At 46.0% G+C, this 12012-nt stretch overlaps 1 protein-coding gene across 2 annotated transcripts in view; it reads right to left on the bottom strand.

Moving 5' to 3' along the window:
• The window catches only part of SLC6A2 (solute carrier family 6 member 2), a 74636-nt gene extending 63087 nt beyond the window's left edge, over window positions 1–11549 (bottom strand). Inside the window, exons 1-2 of one of the 2 annotated variants that reach the window (XM_067302912.1) lie at window positions 11468–11549; window positions 9123–9423 (exon numbers count right to left, since the gene is read on the bottom strand). In XM_067302912.1, the coding sequence (XP_067159013.1) occupies window positions 9123–9423; window positions 11468–11497 (331 nt within the window). In that variant the 5' untranslated portion in view covers window positions 11498–11549. Of the gene's footprint in view, window positions 1–9122; window positions 9577–11467 lie in introns of those variants that run through there. The other variant, XM_067302911.1, reaches the window with a different exon arrangement.
• Between the last annotated feature and the right edge of the window lie 463 nt (window positions 11550–12012).

Raw genomic sequence — 12012 nt, 5'->3', positions numbered from 1 at the left:
AAAGCAGTAGTATTGTGCTGTTGAAATCGCAGCTCCTGTGCACTTCAGTGGGACAGGATCAAACCAGTACTGCTCTTCTGAGCCCCCGTTTGTTGCGCTAACGTGACATGCATGTTCTAGGGAAGTAGCTTATAACAAAGCAGGCTAAGAAAGGCTTTTTATCTGAGTAGTCTGACAACAGCAGTCTGATGGTGTTGGATCCCTATTTTGAATGCTTAAATTAGCATATATTCTTAAACAAGGGTAATAGCCAGCAATAGCAACCAGTTAATACACATTACGAGCACAGTTTTTGTGATCATTTGTATTTTTGCAAGTGAGTGATTGTGCTTATAAAGCCTTAAACAAAGAGTAGGAGCACTGGAAATTACCATCTTCTATCAAAAGAATTATTGTATAATAAGGGTGGCCTACTTTACTGCATACCAGCAATCAGAACTCTAGTCGTAGAAAACATTTATGGACTGGCAAAAGACAACTGGCCGTCCATCTCTATCTGAATTTTATTTAGTGATGTGGTATCATGGAACTCTGTGCACTGGAAGCTTGGTAACGTCTTCTGGATGAAAACGAGTGTAAAGAAATACATAGCTTATGTAGCCGGAGCTCTGTGCCGACTCTCTGAACGGTAGACCCTAGTTAGCGAGGCGGAGCACTGTGCTGTCACCTTTGTCAGGCTTCAGGAGGGACATTACAAAACTCGTTTAAATACAGAGTAGGGGAAAGGAGAAGGAAGAGTGAAAATAAAACAAAGAATAGCCGTGATAAGTAGTTTAGAGGTTCTTTCCTATGACCTTCATGAAATAGATTTCTTGGAGATGTGAAAAAAATGGTATCTCACAATGCAAGGAGCTCAGCTCTTCCCCTCGCCTTCCCCTGGCCATTTATGGAATGAAGACAAAGGTTTCAAAATTTGTGTGCCTAAAATTAAGTAGATGGAATCCATATCAAAGTTAAGATGCTGAGTTATGCTACAGTTATCTGCTCAGGATTTCCATGAGAACAGGGGTTGCTCAGCATTACTGGCAGGCTAGGCACTTTTGGTGCTTCTTTCTTGAAGGACTTTAATGTTTTTAAGTCCTTCAAGCTTCAATGTCTGTCTTTAGGAAGCCAAGTTTTGTTAGTGTCAGTATAAAACCTTTCATTTGAACCCATTTTGACTTGGGCATCAGTGCACAGGATTTACACAACCAGGATGAAATCCTGCCATGCAAGGCCCGAGCCTTAACTTGGAGGCAGGGAGAAGGAAAGGGGAAGATCGAGGAGTTGTTGTTGTTGGAGGGAATTACAGGTTGTCAGGACATGGCTAATAGGCTGCTAACATGGATCCTGTGTCTCCAAATGCCTTGAGGAAGGGAGCTGAAGGCTCATAATCACGGCGATAATCCTGGAATCCTTACAGAATTGTCACTGAAGCTGGATGGGCAGGGAGGGGGTTGTCCCGAATACAACTTATTTCAACTTCAATAATAGCCATTTCTTCTTGTCACATTTCAGCTCAAGAAGTCAAGAGTTAATTGCAAATTAATCATAACTCTTGTCATTTTTTTTATATTCTGTATAAAGAATATGATTGATACAGAGTGATGGAAAATACTAGAAGCAAGGTTGTACTAAAAGATCTAGAGCCGTGTTACAAAAAGACTCCTTTTAAACTTGTCTCCTGCTGCCTGAATTGCAATGTTTTAAAATAAATATGTCTCTAAGTATAGAATGTTCTAGGTCACAGTTTATTATTTTGTAATGTTATGAGAGCAATTAGATACAAAATTATCTAATAATTACAGTATATCTAAATGCTATGATGTTTACAGTGGAAACTGATATTAGAAAGCCATGCTACAGTTTTTAACTCTATTTAAGCAATTGGTGAGCTTGGGACAAAGGCATTAGAATTTAATAAAGAGATTTAAAAGATGTTAGTGAGAAAATAGACTAGAAATAGATGAAGCTTGGATGCTTGCCTTTCCAGCTTGGATAAGTATCCAAAACCTGAGATCCCTAGTCAAACTTTAAGGAACCTCCTGTATCTGTTTTAATAGGTGTTAATATGAACATAGGCACCTTCCAAATGTGACTTTCAGAACTTGCTTCCTCAGGATGGATATACATCCTATTGGAATGGCTTTCTAGGGATGTTTTGGTACTTTAGTTTCTCGGTAGAACTGAGAAGAGCATACAGGAATGAAGGGGGAGGCGGGGAGACCTTAAGCAAAAATTTTAAATTTCCAAACAACTGATCTAAGACACCAGTTTGCTATTTGATGCCTTTTTTTGCCTCTTACTTTGGAGTAAGTGCTTCTGAATAATAATCCAAATGTGTTCGTTCAGCATGGTTAGAAATGGGACATCTTTGCTTTTGTCAGAACAGCTTATTTGGTTCACACCGGCTTGGTTTATTGCCTTGCTAACATAGAGCAGTGAAGGTGGTGCGCTGGTTTTGGTGGTTGATTAGTGCACTCCTGAGATCTGTTCTGAATCCTTGGCCTGCATCAATCACAGGACTGTCTTCTTAAGATGTAACCTCAATTTAAATACCATAAACCTTCTCTAGAAACTGTATAACTATCAACTAAGGGTTATTAGACTTGGTCTGGGACAGATAACCTGCATTCAGGCAGATTATTTAGCTGAGCACCTCTGTTACGGGCTAATGACTTGTACACTATTTCATAACACCTTGCGCCAGAATCAAAAACTAGGTTTAGAAGTGATGAAGGGTTTGGGGAAGAGAGATTCAGTTCTTCCTTATCAAGTATTCCTGATGCTTCCTATGTAATAGGTGTAAGGTACAGCAGCTTGCAACCCTGGAGGCAGGACAGTTGTGCAGAGCTATTTGCAGAGGCAACAAGACTGCTGGGCAAGTGGAGGAGAAGAGCAGGGAGCTGCTGAGGAGCAGCTGGCACCTCTGGCATGTGAGCTGCCAGGCGGGCAAGTGAGCCTAGGTGAAAACAGCGTCCTGTATCCGCCAGGAGCCAAATGGCAAGTCCAGGGAGGGAAAGGGAAGTAATGAAGTCCTGTGCGAAAAGGAGGAGAGCAACTGTGAGCTGGCTATGAGTCTGGCTCTGGGACAGGAGGGACTGTCACGTGACATAAATGAGTATTGTCCCAAATGTCTCACGATGCCCTGGAGCCTGAAGCTTGTGTCTCCAGTGTGGAGATCAGCATAGTAGTCTAGGGGCTGCGTGAGCGCACTGGTTTGATATCGGAATGGGATTTGAGAACCCTGTATTAGGAAACCAAAGTCACTAGATTTGCATCCAAGCTTTGATGGATTGATGAATCAAACTTTTGGTGTAGGCTTTTCAGTGACATTACTTCAAAGTTGATTTATTATCATCATTGTTGTTGTTTTGAAAGGTAAGACCCCAAATTAGGGTCAGCCACCTTTGAAGGGTAGTGTGCCAGATTGTATTCTTCTTTCTCAAATGAGTGATTAAATTTGCTGGCAGAGACTCAGCAAAAGGCAGGAGAGAGAGCATCTTGAAAAGGCAAGGTGCTGCTGAGGAGCAGTATCTTGCGTTTGTGTGTGGTGGTGCCCTGGCCGGGCGCCCAGCTCTGTGAGAGGCAACGCTTGCGAGTCGTCTCAATGTGCGACAGCTCCCAGCTGCTGGCTCCCTGCTGGCCCTGCTTAGGGATATTGGAGTTTGGTTGTATGCTGTCTTTAGTACCCGGGCTGTAGCTTGCTAAATTCTGCGTTAGAGCTTATGGAAGTACGAAATAAGAAAGGGAGCATTAGGACAAGCTGTAGGATACTTCTGGTCTAAAAGCTATTGATTGCTGGTGAACTGTTCTGTGAAGCAAATAATTTGTCCTACAAATGTTGTTGTCTAAAGACACACAAGAAAATAATGTCTCAGATGAGGTTAAAGGTGTATATTATGATAGCTAGAGAACTGTTATAATATTTATCTGCAGCTTTTTTCTGAATTCATGAAAAGCTTAATCTGATTCTTATGATACAAGTCTCTAGTGACTAATCTGACAATTGCATGCTTCCTAATGAATAGTCTGAACATGACTGACCTTGCAAATAGTGTGGCTCACAAAAAGAAATGCTGTATTGTTATAGATTCTTTTTTTCAGAAATCTCAGTGGAAAATACTAATTTTGCCCATGACTGCAAGAAAGCTAAGTAAAAATGAACGTTAATACTAAGAGTATCTTGTACAGAAACTACAATAGCTTTGTTAACTAGCACTGAGCATCGTCCTCCCCCACAGAGAGTTAATCATACCAGGCATTACTCAACGTCATTTGGCAGCAGTATAATTTTAGATGTATTCCAAACTATCAGGGTAAATCCTTCCCTAAGTTGATGAGAATCCAATTTTAATACTCTTCTCATTCTTTCCTTCACTATAGCCTCTTACTTAACTGGAGAACACTTAGGAGGTTGGACATGTTATAAAGACTTATCTTGAGTACAGTGATGTTTCTGCTTAAAAACAGACTCATACAGCCTGGGAGTTCTTTTTTTCCTTCCTTCCCCCCTCCCCTTTTATAAGGAAAGCTCTTGCCAGAAATGAATTCTAATGAAGATATAGCACTTGTGAGAATAGCCAAGCCAGTAGAAACGATTGAACTTGATGATTTCTCCAGTGACATACCCTGCTCTTTTAAACTCGCAGAAATGGTCTGCACAAGAACTGTTTGATCTGCTGCAAGCAGTACTTTTCCTCTGTGTTGAGAAGAGCAGTCAAATGTATGTAATCTGCAATGTTTATTGATGAGCCAAACTGATGAGGCAATCAATGTGCAAGAATCCCCCCCTCTGCAGTATCGGAGTATCACCTTATCTGCTTAATGAGAACTTGCAGAAAGCTGCCATCTGTACGTCGCCTCCCTGCCATTTTATAAAGTGGTTTAGAGCACACAGCATATCCTGCTCCCAAGAAATCAGGGAGGGCAAGATTACACCCAGTCTGCTCATTACTAAACTGGCCTGAAAGTTTTCTGCGGCCTGTTTCCCATTACAAAGCGGCCGCTGTATCAGTGTCTGCCCCTGTAAGGCAGGCAAGTTCTGTGAAAGAAAGTAACTGATATAAAAAATAAACATGATAGCTTTTCAGATCTTACTAAAGATTTGGGGATTTTTTATAGTGGAAGAATGTTTCCAGAAATCACAGTTGTTCACATGAGGGTTACATTCTGCCATCTATCTTTGTGCAGAAGTCCCATTGGGGTCTCTCAGCAGGCTACTCCCAAAACACAGATGTTTCTGACTATTCATTCAGCATGTTTGTGCTGCTGGATTCTTCTTACTCTCTAGCTTTTTTGTTACTGGGGGCTTATTAAAATGCAAATAGATTTTTGTTAACACCACCAGTGCTGTCTCCAAAGTTACACACCATTAAAAAAGGTTTATAAAACTACCACTGGGTGGTGTACACCTAGAATGAGTAAAACTCACTAAAGTAAGCTAATGGGAATTTTGTATGTGTGGAACTCCAAGAACTAACCCAAAAGGCTATATATCTAGTTTTTAATCAGGAAACTTCCCTGGAGCTCATCAAAGGAAGAAGCTCAAAGATTTGGCTAGTAAGAGGTGGGCGTGTATATGCATCTACATTCTTGTAAATTCAGCTTTGAATGAGGGATACAATGTGTATTTATACTTTCCTTCTAAATTCCCTTAAGTTCTCACGCTTTATCAAGAACCACCTATTTTTACAAGCAGGGAAAGGCAATAAGTGTGTCTGATGGCATCTTAATCATAGCCAGTCTTAAGTACGTAACAGTCCTCAAGTCACCTAGGTCACCCTTTTCAAATGTAAAGGGGGATGCCATTTTCTGTTGTACAGTTTTGTGCGCTTACTTCTCCTTAAATGTTCTGATACAACATTTAACAGCCCCTGTATAACCTTCTTGAGTGTAGACTTTGGAAGAATAATGGAATTTCTTTTTGCCGAGATAGTACAAGCTATGCTGAAAACAAAAGAAGTGTTACAGTATCTTAGTGGCTTAGAACTTCTGGCATTGCAAGGTACTTGCTTTTCGCTGCCTATTTCCTATCAAGCTGTTGAAGATGCACAGCTCTGTAAGCCACATTGGACTACCTTTTTCTGAAGCCTGCTGTAGTTGTAAGTCATTGGTGGGGCTTCAGAGTAAAGAGAAGCTCAGGGAGGAAGAGGAAGGGCAACATTTTCCTTTGTTTCCTTTGTTTCCATTCAACACAACTCAAGTTTAATCTGTTTAGTATTTTCCTTTATCTAGTAGCTCCTTCTCAATATTAAAAGGCAAACTGTAACCTTATTGTGGGCTTCTTTTAAACCTTTTTTAAAGAGCAAGGCTTAGCAGTCTATACAAAGTATGTCATCTCCAGCACCAGAAACCCTGCCTATTTTTTGTCTCTTTAGCTTGCTCATCGGCCCAGCAAAAGTACTAAGACGATGTAACCACATGTTTCCCCATGTCTGTTAGTGCCTCTATTTTTATGACATCTCCCGTACAGATACATAAGCCAGCAGTTACCGGAAACCCGCTGGATTCTTCCTTTGAGTTAGCAAACCTTGTTCTAGTCCTAGTAAGGTTCCCTCCTGCAGGAGCAGTGTGAAAAAAGATGTTTAAGAGTGTCTGTGGATGTAGGACCGGAATGATGGCAATGAAAGCCAACAGCATCCCATTGCCCTCAATGCTCCTTGCCTCTCGTTCTTTGCTCTTGTAGTAAAATTGCCCATAGAGCACACAACCCTCCAAACCCCGTTTGACAGAGAGAAGGAATTGAGTTGGCTTGAAACTCAGTAAGGTACTTTTAGACCAAGAGTTTCTACTAAATTAGGTTGATATATATGTCCAGCATGGAGGCAAATGATGGGAAAATTTTAAGATACCATAGAGAGAACTTTTGTAAAGAGATGGAAGTGAGCTGCTAACCAGTCCCTGTTCATATTTCTATTCCCCGCTTCTCAGATCAGGTCTACCCTGGAAATTCTGCCATGATTGAATACTACGGGCTGAAATACTGGTGGCCATGGTTTATAAAACAGCATTGATCTCCAATATCAAGATATGATTAAACATCACTAAACCAAACACAATCAAATTGTAAAAATTAGTTTGTCCTCATATCAGCCAAAGCTGGTGTGTCTTCATCCAGCTTTGTTAGCTAATGTGCTCCCTGAGAACATCTCTTCTGGAAAAGCGAGCTGTTAAAGATTTTTGAGCCTCAGGATTATTCTATCTTTGATTTCATGGGAAAATAAACCTTTTCAAGTGCCAGTAAAGAATGCTGCGGTGTTATGTGTGTGTTCAAAAATGGTGTCCTAGGTATTGAGATGCTTCATATCGCTGTATGTTTTCTATGAAAGGGCAGAGGAAATATAATAGTGTTTGTAATCTCAGTATCAGCAAGCAATTCTCAGTCGTTCTGTAGAGTCAGATAGCATAGGGCCTTCTGCCGTTGCTTATAAAGGTCCCGATTCCACTTTGATGGTATGGAAGACTTTGTGGAAACTTTTCACTGAAAAGTGCCTCTTGTACCTGTGAAGTAATTGGCTTTCTATCCACTTTAGTTTGGAAGTACTTAATTTAAAAGATGCTAACAAAGATCCAGGTTTCTCTAGCTGAGTTGACAAAAGATAACACGTGGAGCATAAACAAAATGCAAGGGGATTGCAGACTGTTACCTCCTCTGCCTGAGCTAGCAGCAAATTATGAAGGAAATGAGTTAGGAATCTGATTAAAAGTGACCCAAGGTATGACAGAAAAGAACTGAAGTGCTGTGGATATCAACTTGTGCTCTGTGAATTAGGGGGGTGTATCTCTCTCTCAGATCTCCTGGTCATCTTGCAGTCTTTAGGAAATGGTGCACTCGTACAGAGTTGCACGAATGACATTTCTGCTAAACTTGCACTTGACACTATGGAAGCCTCCTGGTTTCAGGGGGAATGGATGTGTGTTGTGCAGCTGTAGTGTGAATTGCTTGAATTATTTTTGGACATAAGGATGGAGTTTATTTTTCTATACTAACTACTTCCTTCAGCCTCTCCGGGTGGCAAGTGGGTAGGTTATCTGGCTCTCCTCAGAAGTTTTGGAGGTACCAAATCAGACCAGCCTCTTCTAGTTTCATTTTAAGTTCTAAGGCCTGGTGTAACTCAGTGTTAATTGATAGGGATTTTCCTGTCCTGCATTCCTTTTTTCATAGGAAGCAAATATTTTATGGTGCAAGTGCGAACCATTAGCCTTTATCACCAGGCAACCACATTATCAAGACATACATAGCTATCTTACAGAACACGCTTTCTATCTAGCGGTTCTTCTATCTGTATCATTCACCATTCACACAAACAGTCTCCATCTGCCAGGCATGGTCTGTTCTTCCTATGTGTGATTTGCAAGCACCCCAGGCACCTGCCCAGCTTGCAGATGGTGTTACTCCATCACAGCGCAGTCAGCACCAACAACACACTACTGCAGGGCATGAAAGGGCCTCATGGAGTTAAGGTCTTACTAAAGATGTGCCAGGCTATTTGAGCTAATGGTAGTTACTGTGTGAAATTTTTTTGTTGCTGTCCTTGCCAAAATGTGCAGGAGGCGAGGTTTTGTTTTAATAAGTTTTCTATCTACTCAGGGGAAAAATAACCCTCAAACTGCACAGTCTAGTGCAGAAGCCCAGTGCCCGCCTTGAAACTGCCCAAAAGAAACCTTTCACTGGTCCAGCGGTAACTTTTCTAGTTGCCTTTTTACTGCTCAAGGATTCTCTCTCTCTCTTTTTTTTTTTTCTTGACGCTGTTTTTTGCAAACGAGAAAGTGTTAAGCGGGCTAAAGTGGCTGCGGCGGGCAAACGCGCCTGTGCTCACAGCCAAGTTGCCCTCGGCGGGCTGAGCGAGCAGCCGCCAGCCCGGGGGCTCGCAGGGGCGCAGGGAGCGCGCGGCGGCGGCGGCCGGGGACGGCGCGGGGGCCGCGGGCTGCCCCGCTGCGGGCTGCCCCGCTGCGAGCTGCCCCGCTGCGGGCCGCCGCCGCCGCGGCCCCTCTTGCCGCCCCAGGGGCGCCGGGCGGCCGCGGGCCCCGCTTCACCTCCCGGCTCCGGGACGTGCCCGGCGCGGCCGCAGCTGCGGGGCTTGGGCCGGGGGGAGGGCGGGGAGGCGCGGGGCGCAGTGCCTCGGAAGCGGCGCTCTTACCCCCTCCATTCTTGTAGCAGAGGTAGGGGAACCTCCAGACGTTGGCCAGGTCCACGGCGAAGCCGATGACGGAGAGGAGGAAGTCGATCTTCTTGCCCCAGGTCTCCCTGTCGCGGCGGGCGGCGGGGCGCGGCGCGGGGGCGGCGGGCAGCAGGCTGCTGCTGGTGTACTGCACGCCGTTGTGCTCCTTCACCAGCAGCAGCTCCACGTCCTTCTTGGGGGGCGGCTGCCCCGCGCGCTCCGGCAGGGGGGCCACCACCGACACTTTGCGGTCGGGCTGCAGCTGTTTGTTCATCCTCGCCTGAAAGGTCCGGAGAGAGCGAGCTGCGGCGGGGCGGCGGCCGGGGGTGCGGAGCGGGCTGCCGCGAGCGCGCTTCCCGCTGGCGGCGGCTCCGCGCCCCAGCCCGCCGGTGTCAGCGCCGCAGGAGCGCGGCGCGGCCGTAATAAGAGTCATGCAAATGAGGCGGGAGAGGGGGGACCCGCAGCGCCGCGCACGCCGGGCGCCCCGGGGGAGCGGGCCTGGCCGAGCCCTGCCTCGGGGGGAGCGGAGCGGGGCGGGAGCCGGGCGCCGCGCCGCGCCGCTCCCCCGCCGCCGCGCCGCGCCGCGCCGAGGGCGCACCTGGGGGCAGCCTGCCCCCGGCCGCCCCCGAGCCGGGCCGAACCGGGCCGAGCGGAGCGGAGCGGAGCGGGGGCACCCGCCCGGGCTGCCGCGGCCCCGGCCCGCTCCGCGCTCGCCCGCCGCAGCGCTGCACCGCGGAGGCGGCAGATGAGCGCTCCGCCGCGAAGGGCTGCCGGGCGCCCGGCGCCTGCCTTCGCGCGAGGAGCAGTGCGCGTCCCGCTCGAGCAGGCTGCCCGGGCTGCTGGCTGGCAACAGGTAGAGCTGCGCTGGGCTGCCCCGCGCCCGCCTTTGCGGTGGGAGCCGCAGCCCGGAGGCAGCTTTCCCCCGTCTGCCGGCCAGGCTGTACTTAACAGCAGAATTTGACTTTCGAGCTCGGACCCTGGTGGGATGCGGCGTGAATGGCAGTGCCGGACACCGCTAGTGCTCGCACACCAGCACTGATGGAGGTCCGGCTTTCTCGTTCCTGGAAAGTGTGGGCCTGCAAGGATTCGCTTGTCAGGGCGAAGTGTTTGCAGGTCATTGTCTGTTTGCTGCTATTCCAAATATAGGAGACCTGGGTCTTCTAGGTGTAAAACGAGCAAAGAATTAGCTCACACAGTGACAGTGCTTGGGGCCAAAAGTCAGCTAAATGCAGCTGCGGAAAGGGATTTTCAGGGACTTCTTGTTACAGCTGTGAGCAGTAACTGTCTGTTCGGTGTCTGTTTAGGCAATAAAACTTAAGCATAGGAGGCAGGTACTGGCTGCCACCCACCGACTGGTGATGTTAAATAGCTTCGCTTCCACCTAACATCAGTGAGAATAGGTCAGATCACAGAGGAGCCTGCCATTCTTATTTGCTCTTCTGGGATTTACAATATATTATTATAATACTAATATTATATAAATATAAATATTAATATATTAATATAATGCTAATATAAGGGGTGTTAATATATGTCAGAGGTAGAAAGGAATGCCAGGTTCTTCTTCCAACTCAGAGTGTGAAAAAGAATCCAAATTCAGAGAGAGCTGAAGTTTGCAAATTCACATCATCCCCTCCCCGCTTTAGGCCACAGACTGCAAAGATGCTAGTAAGACAGCTATTGCAAATTTGGGGATTTTCTGCCTTTGCAAAAAGCTCTCAGCATCACAAGAAAGCATCATCCAGAGTGTTTTGTGCTTCTCAGCTGTAACTAGTATCCTAAAACCCTTATCTGGACAAAAAACTTAAGCAGCGGCTGAGCTGTTGTGGAGCAGTTGTATGCTTAGAACACATGGCTTGCATGCTCTCTCTTGGTGAGTCCCGTTTCCTGCCCTCATCTTCTCTGAATACACCGCATAAAACCATTTTTTGTATCTCCTCTGACCCCTCACGCCACGGATACTTCAAATGCTTCTCACAAGCACAGTATTGCATAGTGTCCTATAAACACTCTGTGTTTGCCCATGCTGTAGAACCCACCTTTTTACATATTTACATTTACTTTACTACACTGCTGCCTACAAGCACACTTCTCGTACCATCCATCATATCAACCAAACGCATCAAATACATAACCATGTTGCCAGTTATAACAGTGTCATGCTCTAGTGTCCCCAGAGATGCCCACGCTCCGCTGGCATTCAGTGGGCCTGCGCCCCCATTCTCACATATCAAACACAGGGCAAGCTCTGCCTCCAGGCGCGAGACAGGAGAGCCTCCACTCCCAGCCGCAACGCCCTGAAGCCCTCTTGCTGCCAAACTCACCAGGTAGCACTGGGGATGCCTCTGTCCCATTCCCTGGCGCCTAAGGGGGAAGATGAATGACAGGGGGCTTCTCCTTCGTGGCTCCACCACTCGGGGATTGCAGTCTCTCTGGGAGCTGAAGCTGTAGCCTAGCCAGGAAGGAGCTTTTTAAACCTGGTTCCCCTCTCTCCACGTGACTATTACTCTCTTGATAATCTGCACAGACTTCCTTTGCGAGACACCACCACTTGCACATTGCTTCTGGAAAAACAAGGCCTTGCTAAGGAACATCCTTTTCCCCGCAAGGGTCTCAATTAGCTGAACTTGATCATGATGTCTGGAGTGGAAGGAATTTAGAAAATCCCTGCTTATTTCCGAAGAGAATTAAATCACTGTGCGTATGTATATATATATATATATATGCCTTTAGTTCTTGAGCTCTTGCATGGAAAGTGTGCGCAATCTGGTTAATGTAATATCTGCTGCACCCTCAAGGTAAGAAAGTCCTCAATTGGATTTTAAAAAAAAGTTGCTTAATCTTGAATCTGTCTGGATCCTGTTATGCT

This window comes from Apteryx mantelli, chromosome 10 (assembly GCF_036417845.1).
Source record: "Apteryx mantelli isolate bAptMan1 chromosome 10, bAptMan1.hap1, whole genome shotgun sequence".
Lineage (NCBI taxonomy): Eukaryota > Metazoa > Chordata > Aves > Apterygiformes > Apterygidae > Apteryx > Apteryx mantelli.
The sequence above is the reverse complement of the archived record's forward strand: the minus strand, read 5'-3'. Positions and strand labels throughout refer to the sequence as shown.